Source organism: Schistocerca nitens, chromosome 1 (genome assembly GCF_023898315.1).
Source record: "Schistocerca nitens isolate TAMUIC-IGC-003100 chromosome 1, iqSchNite1.1, whole genome shotgun sequence".
Taxonomy (NCBI): Eukaryota; Metazoa; Arthropoda; class Insecta; order Orthoptera; family Acrididae; genus Schistocerca; species Schistocerca nitens.
The window spans coordinates 676,924,392-676,942,936 of record NC_064614.1 but is presented as its reverse complement, the minus strand read 5'-3'; the positions used below and the strand labels follow the sequence as shown (position 1 = coordinate 676,942,936).

At 37.4% G+C, this 18,545-nt stretch overlaps 2 protein-coding genes across 3 annotated transcripts in view; one reads left to right on the top strand and one right to left on the bottom strand.

The window, feature by feature from the left end:
* The window catches only part of LOC126194965 (uncharacterized), a 45,552-nt gene extending 31,890 nt beyond the window's left edge, over positions 1-13,662 (bottom strand). The window contains exons 1-3 of the mRNA XM_049933400.1: positions 13,584-13,662; positions 9,595-9,647; positions 9,247-9,344 (exon numbers count right to left, since the gene is read on the bottom strand). Coding sequence (XP_049789357.1) covers positions 9,247-9,344; positions 9,595-9,647; positions 13,584-13,662 — 230 coding nt within the window. The remainder of the gene's footprint in view (positions 1-9,246; positions 9,345-9,594; positions 9,648-13,583) is intronic.
* LOC126259284 (spermine oxidase) overlaps positions 8,899-18,545 on the top strand; it is a 142,740-nt gene continuing 133,093 nt past the window's right edge. Inside the window, exons 1-2 of one of the 2 annotated variants that reach the window (XM_049955935.1) lie at positions 8,899-9,073; positions 17,279-17,484. In XM_049955935.1, coding sequence (XP_049811892.1) covers positions 17,340-17,484 — 145 coding nt within the window. In that variant the 5' untranslated portion in view covers positions 8,899-9,073; positions 17,279-17,339. The other variant, XM_049955943.1, reaches the window with a different exon arrangement.

The following is an 18,545-nucleotide window of genomic DNA, read 5'->3' as shown; positions in this document are numbered from 1 at the left end:
CTCAGATTTGTACTTTTTTTTTTTTTTAAGTTTAAATTTGAAATTTCAAATTTTTCTGACCTTTGGTTTTTGAGTTTCAAGAAGAGTTTGAAAATTAAAAAAAACCTCTGTTTTTGATCAATCGATGATTGTTTTAAAATGCTGTAGCTAAAGAACTATACAACCTAGAGAGCTCAAACTTGCACCATTGTTTTCCTCTAAAAATTCCCTTCAATCTGATTTGTAACATGACTATGCTACCTAAATCTGAAAATTTTAAACTATTCCAAAAAACATTTTTTTGAAATTTCCAAAATACGTACCCTTGGATCTTTTTTTATAAAAATTGTATGTGTTGTCCAGTCTAACTGACTACATGCATGCAAAATTTCAAGATGGGATCTCAATGGGTTCTTGTATAAAATAATATTTTACTACCGCAATACACACTAGTGAGGTGAAAAACAAGACTATTTCTAGCCTATGAATACTAAGGTAGGCCTATGTAATTCTAACAAACTTAAATTATTATGTTAGCCTTTTTATGCAACATTATCCTCTTATTATTTGTTAATTCATTAAATGATATTTTAATAAAAGAATAAAATATATAAAAAAATAATAACTTAAGAATCTTTCGATTTTATACGACATTCAATTTTCATTATAAAAAAACGTGAGATTTTCACACAGGGTCAAGGCTCTAGTTTTGGCCACTACCCCACTTTTTTGGCAGCCTTGGTGTAACGGGTGCAATTTTAAACTCCTTTGGAATACTAGCCAGTCCTACCATAGATTATAATAAGCAATATGAAATGTGCTATTCAATTGTCTAAAGAAACATTTCTTTGTTTAGTCTTGTTTGAAGTCACCATTTAATGAAAAGATCTGTGTTGCAGAAGTTATGTAGTGTTTTTCTTTAAGCAACACACAATCTGTTTTTTTGTATTCTACATGTTGTACAAAGCATCAGAAGAAACTTAATTTATTGAGAGGTAAGACTAAGTATTATATTTCCATTTCCTACAAGTTAAACATGATAAAACCTAAAAACATGTCATTAATGTGGTCATAAGTGGGGCCGCGACCCTACATTAAAGTGTGTATGAAATAATCATAGCAAAAAAAATTATGAGTGCTCTATATTGTACTGTGTTTTAGTGTTAAGTTGTCCAAGTGATCTAGTATAGAGCAGTGTAGTCTTAGTGTACACCATGCCATGTGTGTTGTAATATATCAAACATCATAAAATATGATTATGTACTATATTTATTTTTTCTAGAATGTTCCAAATAATATAAATGTAGTTATTTAAGTTGTATATATATATATATATCTATATTTACTTTTTGATAGTATAATTTGTTACCTTACAGAAATGGCACCTCAGAAGAGCTGGGTGATTATTGCTGCTAAATGTTGTAACCCTTTTAAAGTGGAACAACATAAGATAGTCCATGTACAATCACTAAGAAATGTAACAGACTGGATGTGCTCTCTAGACTTAGGAACCATTAGTGGCATGAAAATATGTGATGTATGTTAGTGACAAACACAAAACAGAAGTAGTTTTACCTTGCAGTAGCAAAAATGTAAACGATTCTTTTATTGATCCTCAATCTTCCATAGACTATTTGAACAAGTCACTGGATCTCATTGGTGAGTCACCACTAAAGAAGAAAAAGGTTGCTGTGACTACCTATACAAAGAAAAAACTTGATAAAATAAAGTCTAGCTTAGACAAGAACTTACTACCAGAATCGAGCCCTGAAAAAGTTATTACTGAATATTCCAAAGATGAATCGGAAATTATTCAACAGTTAAAAGAAAAGTTTGCTCAAACAACAAAAAGAAGTAATAACATGATGATTTTGTCTATCTTACCTATGAGTTGGAGCTGTCAGAAAATAGAAGAATAATTTGGAGTGACAAACTACATGGCTTGTGCAATAAAACTGTTAGTAAAAGAAAAAGGAATTTTGTCAAATCCTAATCCTAAACCTGGAAGAACTCTAAATGAGAATATTGTTGACTGTGTAAAAGACTTCTACAATTCTGATGACGTTAGTAAAATGATGTCTGGGAAAAAAAGATTGTGTGACCATAAGAAATAAAGGCGGAAAGATCCAGGTTCAAAAGAGGCTAGTGTCGGCAAATTTGCAAGAAATATACCAATTATTCAAGGAAAAGATCCCTGCAAAAAAAAATTGGGTTTTCCAAGTTTTGCGAATTAAGACCAAGGAACTGTATCCTGGCTAGAAGTGGCGGCACACATACTGTTTGTGTGTGTACCTTACACCAAAACATTAAGCTAATGATGAATGGTGCCAAGATGCAAAATTTTGTTTTGGATGTGAATATGGATTGGGGCTAAGAAATGAAAGAGGAAGCCGCCTGGTAGAATTTTGCACAGAGCACAACTTAATCATAGCTAATACTTGGTTTAAGAATCATGATAGAAGGTTGTATACATGGAAGAACCCTGGAGATACTAAAAGGTATCAGATAGATTATATAATGGTAAGACAGAGATTTAGGAACCAGGTTTTAAATTGTAAGACATTTCCAGGGGCAGATGTGGACTCTGACCACAATCTATTGGTTATGACCTGTAGATTAAAACTGAAGAAACTGCAAAAAGGTGGGAATTTAAGGAGATGGGACCTGGATAAACTGAAAGAACCAGAGGTTGTACAGAGTTTCAGGGAGAGCATAAGGGAACAATTGACGGGAATGGGCGAAAGAAATACAGTAGAAGAAGAATGGGTAGCTTTGAGGGATGAAGTAGTGAAGGCAGCAGAGGATCAAGTAGGTAAAAAGACGAGGGCTAGTAGAAATCCTTGGGTAACAGAAGAAATATTGAATTTAATTGATGAAAGGAGAAAATATAAAAATGCAGTAAATGAAGCAGGCAAAAAGGAATACAAACGTCTCAAAAATGAGATCGACAGAAAGTGCAAAATGGCTAAGCAGGGATGGCTAGAGGACAAATGTAAGGATGTAGAGGCTCATCTCACTAGGGGTAAGATAGATACTGCCTACAGGAAAATTAAAGAGACCTTTGGAGAGAAGAGAACCACTTGTATGAACATCAAGAGCTCAGATGGCAACCCAGTTCTAAGCAAAGAAGGGAAAGCAGAAAGGTGGAAGGAGTATATAGAGGGTCTATACAAGGGCGATGTACTTGAGGACAATATTATGGAAATGGAAGAGGATGTAGATGAAGATGAAATGGGAGATACGATACTGCGTGAAGAATTTGACAGAGCACTGAAAGACCTGAGTCGAAACAAGGCCCCCGGAGTAGACAACATTCCATTGGAACTACTGACGGCTTTGGGAGAGCCAGCCCTGACGAAACTCTACCATCTGGTAAGCAAGATGTATGAAACAGGCGAAATACCCTCAGACTTCAAGAAGAATATAATAATTCCAATTCCAAAGAAAGCAGGTGTTGACAGATGTGAGAATTACCGGACAATCAGTTTAATAAGCCACAGCTGCAAAATACTAACACGAATTCTTTACAGACGAATGGAAAAACTAGTAGAAGCCGACCTCGGGGAAGATCAGTTTGGATTCCGTAGAAATATTGGAACACGTGAGGCAATACTGACCTTACGACTTATCTTAGAAGAAAGATTAAGGAAAGGCAAACCTACGTTTCTAGCATTTGTAGACTTAGAGAAAGCTTTTGATAATGTTGACTGGAATACTCTCTTTCAAATTCTAAAGGTGGCAGGGGTAAAATACAGGGAGCGAAAGGCTATTTACAATTTGTACAGAAACCAGTTGGCAGTTATAAGAGTCGAGGGGCATGAAAGGGAAGCAATGGTTGGGAAGGGAGTAAGACAGGGTTGTAGCCTCTCCCCGATGTTATTCAATCTGTATATTGAGCAAGCAGTAAAGGAAACAAAAGAAAAATTCGGAGTAGGTATTAAAATCCATGGAGAAGAAATAAAAACTTTGAGGTTCGCCGATGACATTGTAATTCTGTCAGAGACAGCAAAGGACTTGGAAGAGCAGTTGAACGGAATGGACAGTGTCTTGAAAGGAGGGTATAAGATGAACATCAACAAAAGCAAAACGAGGATAATGGAATGTAGTCGAATTAAGTCGGGTGATGTTGAAGGTATTAGATTAGGAAATGAGACACTTAAAGTAGTAAAGGAGTTTTGCTATTTGGGGAGCAAAGTAACTGATGATGGTCGAAGTAGAGAGGATATAAAATGTAGACTGGCAATGGCAAGGAAAGCGTTTCTGAAGAAGAGAAATTTGTTAACATCGAGTATAGATTTAAGTGTCAGGAAGTCTTTTCTGAAAGTATTTGTATGGAGTGTAGCCATGTATGGAAGTGAAACATGGACGATAAATAGTTTGGACAAGAAGAGAATAGAAGCTTTCGAAATGTGGTGCTACAGAAGAATGCTGAAGATTAGATGGGTAGATCACATAACTAATGAGGAGGTACTGAATAGGATTGGGGAGAAGAGGAGTTTGTGGCACAACTTGACCAGAAGAAGGGATCGGTTGGTAGGACATGTTCTGAGGCATCAAGGGATCACCAATTTAGTATTGGAGGGCAGCGTGGAGGGTAAAAATCGTAGGGGGAGACCAAGAGATGCATACACTAAGCAGATTCAGAAGGATGTAGGTTGCAGTAGGTACTGGGAGATGAAGAAGCTTGCACAGGATAGAGTAGCATGGAGAGCTGCATCAAACCAGTCTCAGGACTGAAGACCACAACAACAACAACAACAACATGGAGATAAAACTGCTTTGAAATCTTATAATTCCTGCCTAATCAGGATGATGTGCAATCCACCATTGCAACAATGTTTTATGGATATTTGTAAAGAATGTCCTGGTGTCTCTAGACTTAATGATCTATTGAATGCAAAGTTCACTGACAATATGATTGATGAAGTTCCTTACAAAAAGTGGGTAACTGTAGATAGGTGTTTGATGGAAACTGTAATAAAAAGTACTGATGACTTTATGGATGTGTTTTTGGACACTCTAATGAAGGTAAAAACTCATTCATTTATAGCTAGTCAGCAGAAAGAATACTACAGCGAAATCAAGGACAATTTAACTGAAGGCCATGTAGTAGTCAACTGTAATTTTGCAGAAAACTACTCTTTCATAGTACAAGATGAAATACAATCATTCCACTGGACTACCACCCTAGCTACACTGCATCCTTTCATCATATATTATAAATGGGAGGGAAAACTAAAACATCTGCAGTATGTCTTCATATCAGATTGCCTGAAACAAAATACAGTCGCTTTCTATGTATTCCAAAAAAAACTGCCAGAAATCATAAAGCAAACCTTGCCTTTTGCACTTAAAAAGATTACTTACTTTTCTGATGGCAGCGCTGCACAATATAAAAATAAGAAAAACTTCCTTAATTTGTGTTTGCATAAAACTGATTTTGAAGTTGAGGCAGAGTGGGAGTTCTTTGCAACATCCCATGGCAAGAGTGTATGTGATGGCCTTGGCGGAACTGTTAAGTGGCTAGCTGCTAAAGCCAGCTTACAAAGGCCGTATGACCAACAAATCTTAACATCCAAATCACTTTATGTATCTGCCATGGAAAACCTAAAAAAACATTGACTTTGAAAATTGCACAACAGAGGACTATGAACTGACCAAAGAATACTTACTTCCCTGCTTTAGTGAATCAAAAGCGATTGTGGGAACATAAAAGTTTCACTCATATAAACCATGCACAGAGAGTCAAATTACTGTCAAGCCTTATCATTTTAGTCTGGATTAGTCTCTTGAACATGTGACAACACTGAACCAAATAACAATGTCACATATGGAAAATATTGCTACTGGTTTTGTGACAGTAGCATATGATGACTCTTGGTGGCTAGGATGCATTGAAGAAAAATACGACGACATGTACTGAATAAATTTTTTTACACCCAAAGGGTCCAGTCCAGTCTTTTTACTATCCACAACCAAGAGATATATTAGATGTCCCAGGAAATACTCTTTTACAAACACGTGAAGCCAACAACAGCTATGGGAAGAACCTACACTTTAAGTGCTAAAGAAATGAAGTTGTCCTCTCTTGCTTTGGAAAAATATCTAAAAAGATCATAAAAGAAGCATGTTTAAATTATGTTGCACCTGCCTTCACTAAACACTAAGTTGTATAAATACCATGTGTATTAACTTTGTAAATACCAATTAGTATTAGAAATATAGTTCTATCCATGCAAATATCAACAAGTTAATCTTTTTCCCAAGTGAAATTACTTATATGCCAATTTCTAATATAAGGAACTTGTTGTGAACGGTTATAATAGAGGGAAACATTCCACGTAGGAAAAATATATCTAAAAACAAAGATGATGTGACTTACCAAATGAAAGTGCTGGCAGGTCGACAGACACACAAACAAACACAAACATACACACAAAATTCAAGCTTTCGCAACAAACTGTTGCCTCATCAGGAAAGAGGGGAAGGAGAGGGAAAGACGAAAGGATGTGGGTTTTAAGGGAGAGGATAAGGAGTCATTCCAATCCCGGGAGCGGAAAGACTTACCTTAGGGGGAAAAAAGGACGGGTATACACTCGCACACACACACATATCCATCCACACATATACAGACACAAGCAGACATATTTAAAGACAAAAAGTTTGGGCAGAGATGTCAGTCGAGGCAGAAGTGCAGAGGCAAAGATGTTGTTGAATGACAGGTGAGGTATGAGTGGCGGCAACTTGAAATTAGCGGAGATTGAGGCCTGGTGGATAACGGGAAGAGAGGATATATTGAAGAGCAAGTTCCCATCTCCGGAGTTCGGATAGGTTGGTGTTAGTGGGAAGTATCCAGATAACCCGGACGGTGTAACACTGTGCCAAGATGTGCTGGCCGTGCACCAAGGCATGTTTAGCCACAGGGTGATCCTCATTACCAACAAACACTGTCTGCCTGTGTCCATTCATGCGAATGGACAGTTTGTTGCTGGTCATTCCCACACAGAATGCGTCACAGTGTAGGCAGGTCAGTTGGTAGATCACGTGGGTGCTTTCACACGTGGCTCTGCCTTTGATCGTCTACACCTTCCGGGTTACAGGACTGGAGTAGGTGGTGGTGGGAAGGTGCATGGGACAGGTTTTACACCGGGGGCGGTTACAAGGGTAGGAGCCAGAGGGTAGGGAAGGTGGTTTGGGGATTTCATAGGGATGAACTAAGAGGTTACGAAGGTTAGGTGGATGGCGGAAAGACACTCTTGGTGGAGTGGGGAGGATTTCATGAAGGATGGATCTCATTTCAGGGCAGGATTTGAGGAAGTCGTATCCCTGCTGGAGAGCCACATTCAGAATCTGATCCAGTCCCGGAAAGTATCCTGTCACGAGTGGGGCACTTTTGTGGTTCTTCTGTGGGAGGTTCTGGGTTTGAGAGGATGGAGAAGTGGCTCTGGTTATTTGCTTCTGTACCAGGTCGGCTTGTTGTAAACGATTACAAATAACACTGGAAAACCAAGAAAAAGATAATCTCTGCCTTTACAACTAAGGATGAAGGTGAGTGGCTTTATTCAAAATTTTAACTTGTAGCACATATATTACCAATTAAAATGTGTTGACTTCCTTCTGATGCATTGTTAAAAGAATCATGAACATTAAATTAAAACAACACTATGTCATTTAATGAATTAACAAACAATAAGAGGGTAATGTTGCATAAAAAGGCTAACATAATAATTTAAGTTTGTTAGAATTACCTTAGTATTCATAGCCAAGAAACAGTATGTTTTTCACCTCACTAGTGTGTATTGCAGTAGTAAAATATTATTTTATACAAGAACCCATTAAGATCCCATCTTGAAATTTTGCATGCATGTAGTCAGTTAGACTTGACAACACATATAATTTTTATTTAAAAAATCCATGGGTACGTATTTTGGAAATTTCAAAAAATGTTTTTTTGGAATAGTTTAAAATTTTCAGATTTAGGTAACAGTCATGTTTCATATCAGATTGAAGGGAATTTTTAGAGGAAAACAATGGTGCAAGTCTGAGCTCTCTAGGTTGTATTGTTTTTGAGCCACAGCATTTTAAAACAATCATCGATTGATCAAACCTGAGAGGTCATGGTTCAAATCATGTAGTACAATTGGTCGATTTGACATGGAATCACCCAAGAGGCAATGGAAAGGGCTCATGACATATCCAGGAAGCATCAGTTTCCCAACTGGAGAAACCCACTCCTATGTGCACTGGCCATGCACTATCAATCTTTTGTGCATGAAGAAACTAAAGTTGAATGATACATGTAGTGCCACAAACTCAAAGTGCCCACATGACCAAAACAATAATGCTACATCACTCCCTCATGTCACAAGTTTAAAATGTGCCAGAACTATACTCATTAACATCATTTGACATAGCCCTATTTCACTGACTTACAGTAGGCTCTTTCGAGCACAACAATTTCAGTAATGCCTAAAATATGTTAATGATATAAGCTGTGCATCGCTCTACTCATGCCAACATCACTTAAAACTTAACTATGAAACTGTGTCCTGCATAAGCGAGATACCAAAAAATTGACTTTGCAGTAATGTTTCTGCGTAACACTAAGGGTACGGTATAGTATATTTTTCTCCTTAGGGATTGCGTACTTAAAAATATAAATACATGGAACACATTGCACAAAATCAACACAGGCCAATAGGGTTAGATTACCAGTCATGAGTACTGAATGATTTTCATCCTTTTTTATTCATCGTACAGAAAATACTAGCGCTAACGAACAGCTCGTTAACATATTGTATATGGCTTATAAAACGAGTTAGAGGCGATTGAATCTCAAGGCTTTACGAATGACACTATATTTTTCTACGGCAATACATGTTCTTTCGCTCACACAACGCGTTAAACTGTTAATAAAGCAAGTTGAATGGATACATATAAGTTATAACTTTTAAGTTCAGCGGAACCGGATCATGCATACGACGAAAATTATTACACAAACGTTCACATGACTTTCTCTTCGGTACTCTTATCTGTAAACAGGTACATAAGAGGTCTTAAAAAGAATTAAGTCAGATAACAGCTTCTACAACAGGTATGTGGTTACCAATTTCTTTCAGGACGTATTGTACTGTGGGCCTACTCTTTAAAACAAACAAATCTACAAAACCAGGGAGGGGGTAAAACAAACGACAGTGGCATATAGCCGCGTTTAAGAATCTTTGAAATTTTCCTTTAGCACTTCTTTTATAAATAATGATTGCTTACTTAACTTTTTGTGCTTTATACGTAAAAGAATGTTGACCTGCTACGCGATAACCTTTTCCAGTCACCTTTATCTCTACGCGTGCTAAGTCTCTTCTTAACTACTGATGTTTCAGACAGCCAAAACATTATTTTATTATTATTTTGTGTTAACAAAACTGCAACTATTTCTTCCTCTATTATCGCTTTGCACGTCTGATTCTTAACTTTAGCTGGTGTTTAAGCAACTCATTTTCTTCCGTCGTTGAGGCCGTAATATTCAACTGCAGCAGTCTGAAATCTGCTGTCACCTATCATGCGTTGCAGAGGGCAACGTGTTATTTAATCGCCAAATCCACCACATGGCAATACCCTTTGTAGTAGTTGCAGTTTATTCATACAGAGACAATTTACATTGCGTGGATCTCGTCAGAAAAAAACATAATACATAGAGATAAATTAAAACACACACACACACACACAAAAGGTTGTACACTACCCTACAACTATAAAAGTGCACGTTACCCTACAGAGATTACTTAATTAAGGTTTAATTAAAAAATATTTTAGTTGTAACACTTCTATTCAAAATACTGACTTGGATTGTAGCAAACATTTGACTGAAAATTCTAAATTGACTATGTCATATAGCATCAAAATAGTACATTAATATAATTACTTGCTACTAGGTTGTTGAAGGTATTCGTTTACACTGTAGTAGCAGTAGTTCATTTAAGACTTGAATATTGCTGCCTTAAATGTAGATAATTTTTACATTTATTTTATATGCACTGGAAGTTTGTTACACAATTTTGTACCTTCAATATTTGTTTCTGTACAATAGTTTTATGCACTCTTTGTACATGGATATCATTGCACATTCTTGTTATTATGTGAATAGAGATCAGAGTTGGTTTTGAAATTTTCAACACACTTTTTATATTAGTTACATTTTTTTTAGGTAGAGGGATGGTAATGGCAGAATATTTAGCTGTTGAAATAGCTGCTTGGAGGGTTTTAGCCTTGGACTGTTAGTAATTATTCTAGCAACTTTCTTTTTTAGTGTGATGACGGGTTTTGAATTTGTCATATTATGACCCCAGAAAGTGAGGCTATAGGTAATAGCTGTATGAATGTAAATAAAGTAGACAGTTCTCCTACAATGTTTACTATACACTTTACTACTTACACATAGTGTAAAGCAAGCAGAACTTTACTTGCTAGTGAGATAGTGGATGTGGGCTTTCCAATATAAATTTTCATCTATGTGGAAACCTAAAAGTTTTGTGACAGCTATTCTCTTAACTTGTTTATTTTGTATTCTGAGGTCCTGGTCATTGTGTTACTTTGTTTTCCTATAATGGATGGAATTACTTTTTGAAATATTTGAAGTTAACGTGTTCATTTTAAACCAATTTTGTAAATATCCCAAAAGTCTAGTTGCCGATGTTGGCAATACTTTGTTTACATAAGTTACATCAACATTTGTATCATCAGCAAACAGGATTATATGAGAACCACTGAATGGAATTTTTAAATCATTTACATAAATTAGAAATAAGAGAGGTCCTAGAACACTTCCATGTGGAACCCTAATTGGTACAGTCTAAAAATCTGATTTGTAAGCAACAATTTGGTTTTTAATCTTAGCTGAGGTCCTTTCTACTACATGTCTTCCATTATGGAGATATGACTGGAACCATTCCTCCCCCCCCCCCCCCCCTTCAACTCCTCGTATACCAATAGTTTCTAATTTGTCTAGCAAGATATCGTGTTGGACAGGATCAAATGCCTTCGATAAGTCCAAATTTCTTCTTATTGTACTGTTTTGACTGTTTTGTTTGTCTAGTCCCATTTTGATATTTCCAATGAATTGGGAAATAGATGATTCTGTAATCAATCCTTTGTGAAAACTATGTTGGTTTACTGACAAGAGATCGATTTTCTTTTAGGAAATTCCTAAGTCTCTGTTTCATGAGTGTCTCTATTACTTTTGAAAATACAGATAATGAAGCTATTGGTCTATAATTTCCCTCTTCATATATACTGTCCCTTTTATACAATGGTGTTATGTTTTAAATTTTTAGTGTTTGAGGAAACACTCCTTCCGATAATTATAGATTTATGATGTGTGAGAGTGGTTCTGATATGACACTAGCATATCTTATTATGATTGAACCAGATACTTCTTCAATCCCTGAAAACGCTTCATTCCTCGCTTTTTTTATTATTCTTAGAACTTCTGGTTTATTTATGGGCATAGCAATATTGAACTGACACTTTATTCTTTTGGAACAGAGGTTCCACTATTCCTAAGGCAATTTGTACTTAGATTGACCAGACTATTTATGAAGTAGTCATTTACGTAACTTGCAAGGATAAGATTTCTGAGTAATGCAACATGATCATTTTTGAAACGATGTTTATTTCTTTTTTTACTACATTCCGTATTGCTTTTTGTGTGTTTCCTGACCCTAAAATTATTATGTTGTTGTGCATTCATTTAGCCTTTTTTAATCATCTTCCTATAAATGTTCTTGTTCCTCTTAACATAAGCTGCAAAGTGTTGATCTTTGTTGTCTTTTTCAATTTGACTGAGATTATTTCAGAGTTTGACTGGATACTCTGGTAGCAGATGATATCCAGTGGCTGTTATTCCTTGGTGTGACACTGATTTTTTAAGCTTTTTTTGGAGTATGAGTCATCAGTTGTTGCTTTCCCAGGTTTCCTTTAGATGGTGAGCAGGGGAGAGAAGGGGTTAGCAGAAAAGAAAAAAATTAAAGGACAGGGTGTATTGGTGGAATAGAGGGCTGTGTAGTGCTGGAGGGAACAGGGAAGGGCCTAGATGGATAAGGACAATGACTAACAAAGATTGAGGCCAGGAGGGTTACACAGAATGTAGGATATATTGCAGGGGGAGTTCCTACCTTCACAATTCAGAAAAGCTGGTGTTGCTGGGAAGGATCCAGATGGCACAGGCTGTGAAGTACTCTTTGAAATGAAGAATGTCAGCATGCAAAGGAGCAGGGTGGTCCAGTTGTTTCTTGGCCAGAGTCTGTTGGTGACCTTTCATGCAGACTGATAGCTTGTTGGGTGTTTGGTCAGTTTTGGTGTGATCTCCCTATTTCATTTGCATATGTTCCTATCAAAAACTGCTTAGATCTCATCTCCCAGTTATTGTATAGTACAGTTGTGGGATTGTTTAAGCACACGTTAACACCAATGTGTTTTCTAGATGGTGGTCAGTATTTCAACTAGTTGGACAGAGTGGTGATGGGAAGTCTGTTAGCTCCATCTATAGTCAACCTTTTTATGGAGAAATTTGAAGACGTTGCTACGGATATGGCTGCAGATAAATCAGGTTGCTTTTCTTTGTGTTGATGACACTTTTATCATCTGGCTTCATGGACGTGAAAAACTGAACAGTATTCATGACCAGCATAATTGAAGTTGAGATGAATGGTACATTGCCCTTGATGTCCTCATTTGCCAGATGGCCAATGGATGCCTCAGCTACAGTGTGTACAGGAAATCTACACATGCGGATCAGTATCTGCATGCCCTTAGCCACCACCATCTGGCACAAAAATGCAGCATTCTCAACACCCTCATGCACTGTGCTGAAGTCATCTCACACATTGAAAATCTGACACTAGAACTAACCACGTCTGAAAAGTCTTCCAGGAAAATGGCAACAATCAGCACCAGGTAATACCAGATATTTCTGGTGGGACACAAAGGCAGAACACCACCAAAGAAGAGAACAAGGAACTTGCTTATTTGCCTTTCTGTGGTAGTGTCAAAAGATTAGTCAGCTCCTGAAGAGACACATCTCATCAATGTTCAGGGCCCCAGAAAAAAATATGACAGCTCATGAGGTCTGTGAAGAATGATTTGGGACTTAGAATGTCTGTAGTGTGCAAAATACCACACCAATGTGGCTGCTGTTACATTGACCAAACAGCCCACACTGTGGAGCAATGCTAGACAGAACACAAGAGCTGCTATCCTGAAAAATCGGCTGTGGCAGAATATGTTTTTGGAAAATCAACAAGAAGTTCTATTTGACGAAACATCTCTCATTATGAGGATGAAGGGATTTTGGGATAGCATCATAAAAAAAGTAGTAGGAATATAAATATCTGAAAATGCCACCAACAAGGATGGTGGTTTGCAGATGAAGAGAGCACCAGTGACATCAGACATCATAGCCAGCAGTGTAGCTATATAACAGCAATGCAACAGCATCACAGTAGTTATTTACCACTTGACAATGGCCGAGGAGAGCTCAGTTGAGAGCTCATGAGATTTTAATCATCTGACACACACAGTAGCCTGAGAAGATTTTTAATTCATATCACCCTGAGACCATGCATTAATACGAAGTTTCCTATGTCTCCACCGGGAGATCTCTATAGGCATACCACAATTGTTTTTCATTATGATAATTCAGTGTCTGATATTTCAAAATACTTTATATTATTTAGTGTATTAAGTGGAACTAGATGTTTTTAAGGCATTCATTTTTCAACAAAGATGCAGTTTCCACCAATGTGGATTTTTGTTCTCCAAGTGTAACCTGCCAATTCATAGTTGCTATTGCATCCTCTCTTAACCATGCTCATTCACAGTACTGAAGAATCATTGAATTATGGGTTGCTTGATTGAGCTCTTACCTTTGCTTTGCCTTCTGAGTCCTGTTTCTTATGAAAGTCTTTGAGCACATGACTTATTTTACTGGGGGACAGAAATCTATCATTTTTCTGTTCTTATTCAAATTGTCACCTGCTTCATTAAAAATTAGTTTCCTTATTTTAATGTTATGTATTTATTTATAATTTATTTGATAAAAGTACACACATCTGGAAATAGTTTATTGCAAATTTTAAAGACTAACCTATTCAGATGTATTCCACCTTTTGCTAGACACTTACTGACAACTAATTTATTAAGATGTAAAAATACTGCTCCTAAAGTATCACACTGTTCTTACACACAGTCATTTATCTTGTCTCTGTAGCTGTTGCCCACTGATCTGTGCATAATTTCACTCATTACTATATTCTGGATAGACTTATCAGTGTTCTAATTACATTTCTTGTTTTGTTTGTGAGCTTACTTTCACTGCAGCTGCAATGACAATTCATCCCCATATGCACAAAGAGTTAAGTGCTCTGGTGCAAAGGCATTGAAAAAATTAGAAACATAGCAGTACCTCATAAACAACTTTACAAATTATCTGATGTTTAGCTTCAAGAATTGAAAAATCCTGTTAGCAAGATGAAACACATCGTAGTTCATTGTAAATATGCATGACAAGTTGTAATATAGAGTAACAGGACTCAATATTTAATGATATAGATAACTACTTTCTTTGAAAAGTATGAATGTAATCCAGTAAATATTAATCTACCAAATAGAAGATAAACAGTGGCTATTTTATGTGATTGAAGACACAGCAGCTTTTTCAAGTAGCAGTTTTCTTTCTAATGCACTTAAATAAATTTAGCTGGCATATGCATGAATTGCATCGAGCAATATAGTCATATGAAACTTCCTGGCAGATTAAAACTGTGTGCCAGACCGAGACTCGAACTCGGGACCTTTGCCTTTCGCGGGCAAGTGCTCTACCATCTGAGCTACTGAAGCACGACTCACGCCCGGTACTCACAGCCTTACTTCTGCCAGTACCTCATCTCCTGCCTTCCAAACTTTACAGAACCTCTCCTGCGAACCTTGCAGAACTAGCACTCCTGAAAGAAAGGATATTGCGGAGACATGGCTTAGCCACAGCCTGGGGGTTGTTTCCAGAATGAAGTTTTCACTCTGCAGTGGAGTGTGCGCTGATATGAAACTTTCTGGCAGATTAAAACTGTGTGCCAGACTGAGACTCTAACTCAAGACCTTTGCCTTTCATGGGCAAGTGCTCTACCATCTGAGCTACACAAGCACAACTCACGCTCCGTCCTCACAGCCTTAGTTCTGCCAGTACCTCGTCAGCTGTATTGAGGTACAGTATTTTCTGAGCAGTACAGAGAAATTAAATTATTTTATACCATCCTATCACTGGCATAAATTGCAATGCCCGAAGGGCAGGTGATACATGATTTAAGAAAATGTATTTATAATTGGCTGAGACTGCCTTTAATTTCCATCAAATCTTCCTCATTTAGATTTTGAATATATACTGAGAGGTTCCTTTAGTAAGGCCACAGCTGTTTATTACTGCCATCCTTGTTCCACTGAACCAGAGCTTTGTTGGTGGACTCTTAAACCTAAAACATCAATGGCTGTGAGTAATTTAATCAAAAATATGAGCATGGAAGGTTTCTTGCTAGTTTACTCCGATTTTTAAATGCAACTATTCTAATCATTCTTTGTTTTCTCAAATACACTGAAATCAGATATATTAATTTAAGTGCATTGCTTCTGCTTTCATATCATTGGTAGAATTACAGGGTGTGGCAGTATTCATAGTGTAATTTGACTTGCATAGTACAATGACTTACTGCAGGAATGCGCGCCAATTCATGCCGCATTCGTGTACTAATGAGCTGCTATTTTGAGTGTGAGTGCACAGCATCGTGCCTTTGCTGTTGAAAGTTATTTCAAGAATATCGACTCTGTTATTGCTACCCAGCATCTATTTCGGTAACATTTCAACTTGGGATGTCATGGGAAAGTTCCAGATGGATGGACCATTGTGAGGTGGGTACATGAATTTCGAACAACAGATTCTGTTTGCAATGGCAAACTGGGAAGAAGTGAAAGAACTGTGTAGACGCCAGAAGCCGTGGAAAATGTTCGTGCTGCACTATTGCGTAACCCAAAAAGATCTGCTCTTCGTCATGTGCAAACTGTGCATATGTCCGATTGCTCATCCAGGAGAATATTGCACAAAGATCTCCATATAAGCTGTAGATTGTTCAGGAAATTAGCCCTCGCGATTGGGTTTCATGCGAAACATTCTGCTTAACCATGTGTGATCTCCTTCACCAAAATCCACAAATGTTGCACACCATCCTGATGTCAGATGAAGCTCATTTCGAGTTATGTGGGTCAGTGAATAAACAGAATATGCACTATTGGAGTGATATAAACCCACATGAACTGCACATCAAGCCCTTGCATAGTTCTTGTGTCACAGTGTGGTGTGGAGTTGCCTCCTTTGGGATTATTGGCCCTTACTTCTTTGAGGATGACAACAGTGTGGCTGTAACTGTCACCAGTGAATGCTACCTAAAGATGGTGCAAGACCTCATTCTTCCCCAATTAGGTATGGTCGATGTGGATGTGGAACAATTATGGTTTCAACAAGATGGAGTGACCTCGCATACAGCCAGAATTTGTATGGATTTCTTGCGACAGATATTTCCCAGTAGAGTAATTTCCTGTTTTGGTAACATTTCCTGGCCGCCTCGCTCACCTCACCTTTCATGTGCAGACTTTTTCCTTTGGGACTACCTGAAGCAAGAAGTGTTCCAAACACATTGTGCCGCCATTCCTGAGTTGGAGGATCACATCAAAATTGCTGTTGGCAGTGTCCCAGGGAATACGTTACGCCGAGTTATGGAAATCTTCTAATGCCACCTAGATGAACGTGTTGTGCAGAGGGGGCATTATTTGACAGGAGTCATATTCAAAAAGTAACTCACGTAGTGGACAATGACTTACACATTAGTAGATGGCATACCTTTAACTATTAATTGACATAAGAGGTAATAAATAAATTACAGCTACTGCCTGATGGTGTGTTTTGAATATCCCACTATGAATGCTGCCGCACGCTGTATTTGTCACAATGTAGCCTGCCAGAATTCAGTTATTACTCGTATTACATTAACAATTTGTTCCCAACACTACTTTTTCTTTTTGTCTTATGAGGCACAGACAGTACTCTCTAATCCATAAATGGGAGAATTAGAACAACTTGAATGTGATGGAAGAACTGAATCCACAGTAACACTATATTATTAACTTGTTACAGATATTTATCAAGAAAAATCTTAGTAGTACATAAAATTTTATTCTACTGATAGTTCTTGTACTTTTACAGGAGAAGTGGTTTCTCTTTATTCTTTACTTCCTGTCAACTGCTGGTCAAACATTCTGTCAAGATGATATCCACAAAGGCAGTAATCATTGGTGCGGGAGCCGCAGGAATTGCTGCAGCTTGTCGTCTCCTAGAGCGAGGAATGAATGATTTTGTGGTTCTGGAAGCAGAGGACCGCATTGGTGGACGGGTACACAGTGTAGATTTCTGTTAGTATAGAACATTGACTGAATATTTCTTATCATTGTTGAAAATGTGTTTTATATTGCATAAATTATTATTTTGAAAAGATGTCAACTCATGAGTTCTGGGAGTCATAAAACAGGTAACTCTGTGCATGAACATGTATATGTTTCCTATAAATACCAATATCTGGTGTAGAATCAGAGCTGATTTATTTAAGAGTCAGAGAGAACATCTATCCGGCCATCCATCCATCCATCCATCCATCCATCCATCATTCCACATATCCCATCCACCAAGGACAATGCTCATTCAGATATGTGGGCAAGTCTTTCTTGGTATCCATTCAAATTCACCTGTTAGCCCTATCTGGTATGCAACCCACACATATCAGCAGTATTCTAAGATGGATCACATGAGTGTTTTATATGCCATCTCCTCTGAAGACTGATTGCATTTCTCTTTCAGTAAACTGCAATCTGCCATTTGCTTTACCTATGACTGAGACTGTATGATCATTACATTTTGTATCCATACAAACTGTTGCATGCAGACATTTGTATGAGTTGACTGATTGCAATTGTGACTCCTTGGTATTATAGTCGTAGGATACTTTTTTTTTCATTTTGTGAAGTGCCAAATTTTCCAATTCTCAACATTTAAAGAAATCTTTGCATCACCTAAATCTGATCAAGACCCTACTGAAGATTTCTGCAGCTTCTTTCAGACAGTGCTTTATTACATACAACTTACACTTCTGCAAAAATTCTGAGGTTACTATTAATATTGTCCACTAAGTCATTAATACACAGCATGGACAGCAGTGGTCTCAACATACTTCCCTGGGGAAAACCCAAAATTAATTCAGCATCTGTTGATGACTCTTCGTCCAAAATAACATGCAGTGTCCTCCCTACCAAGAAATCCTCGATCCAGTTACAAATCTTTCTCTGTACCACATATGATAATACTTTTCATAAGTGTATATGTAGTACTGAGTCAAATGTTTTTCTGTAATTGAGGAATACTGCATCTACCTTGACCCATGGCTTTCAGTACGTCATGTGCGCAAAGTGTGAGTTGGGTT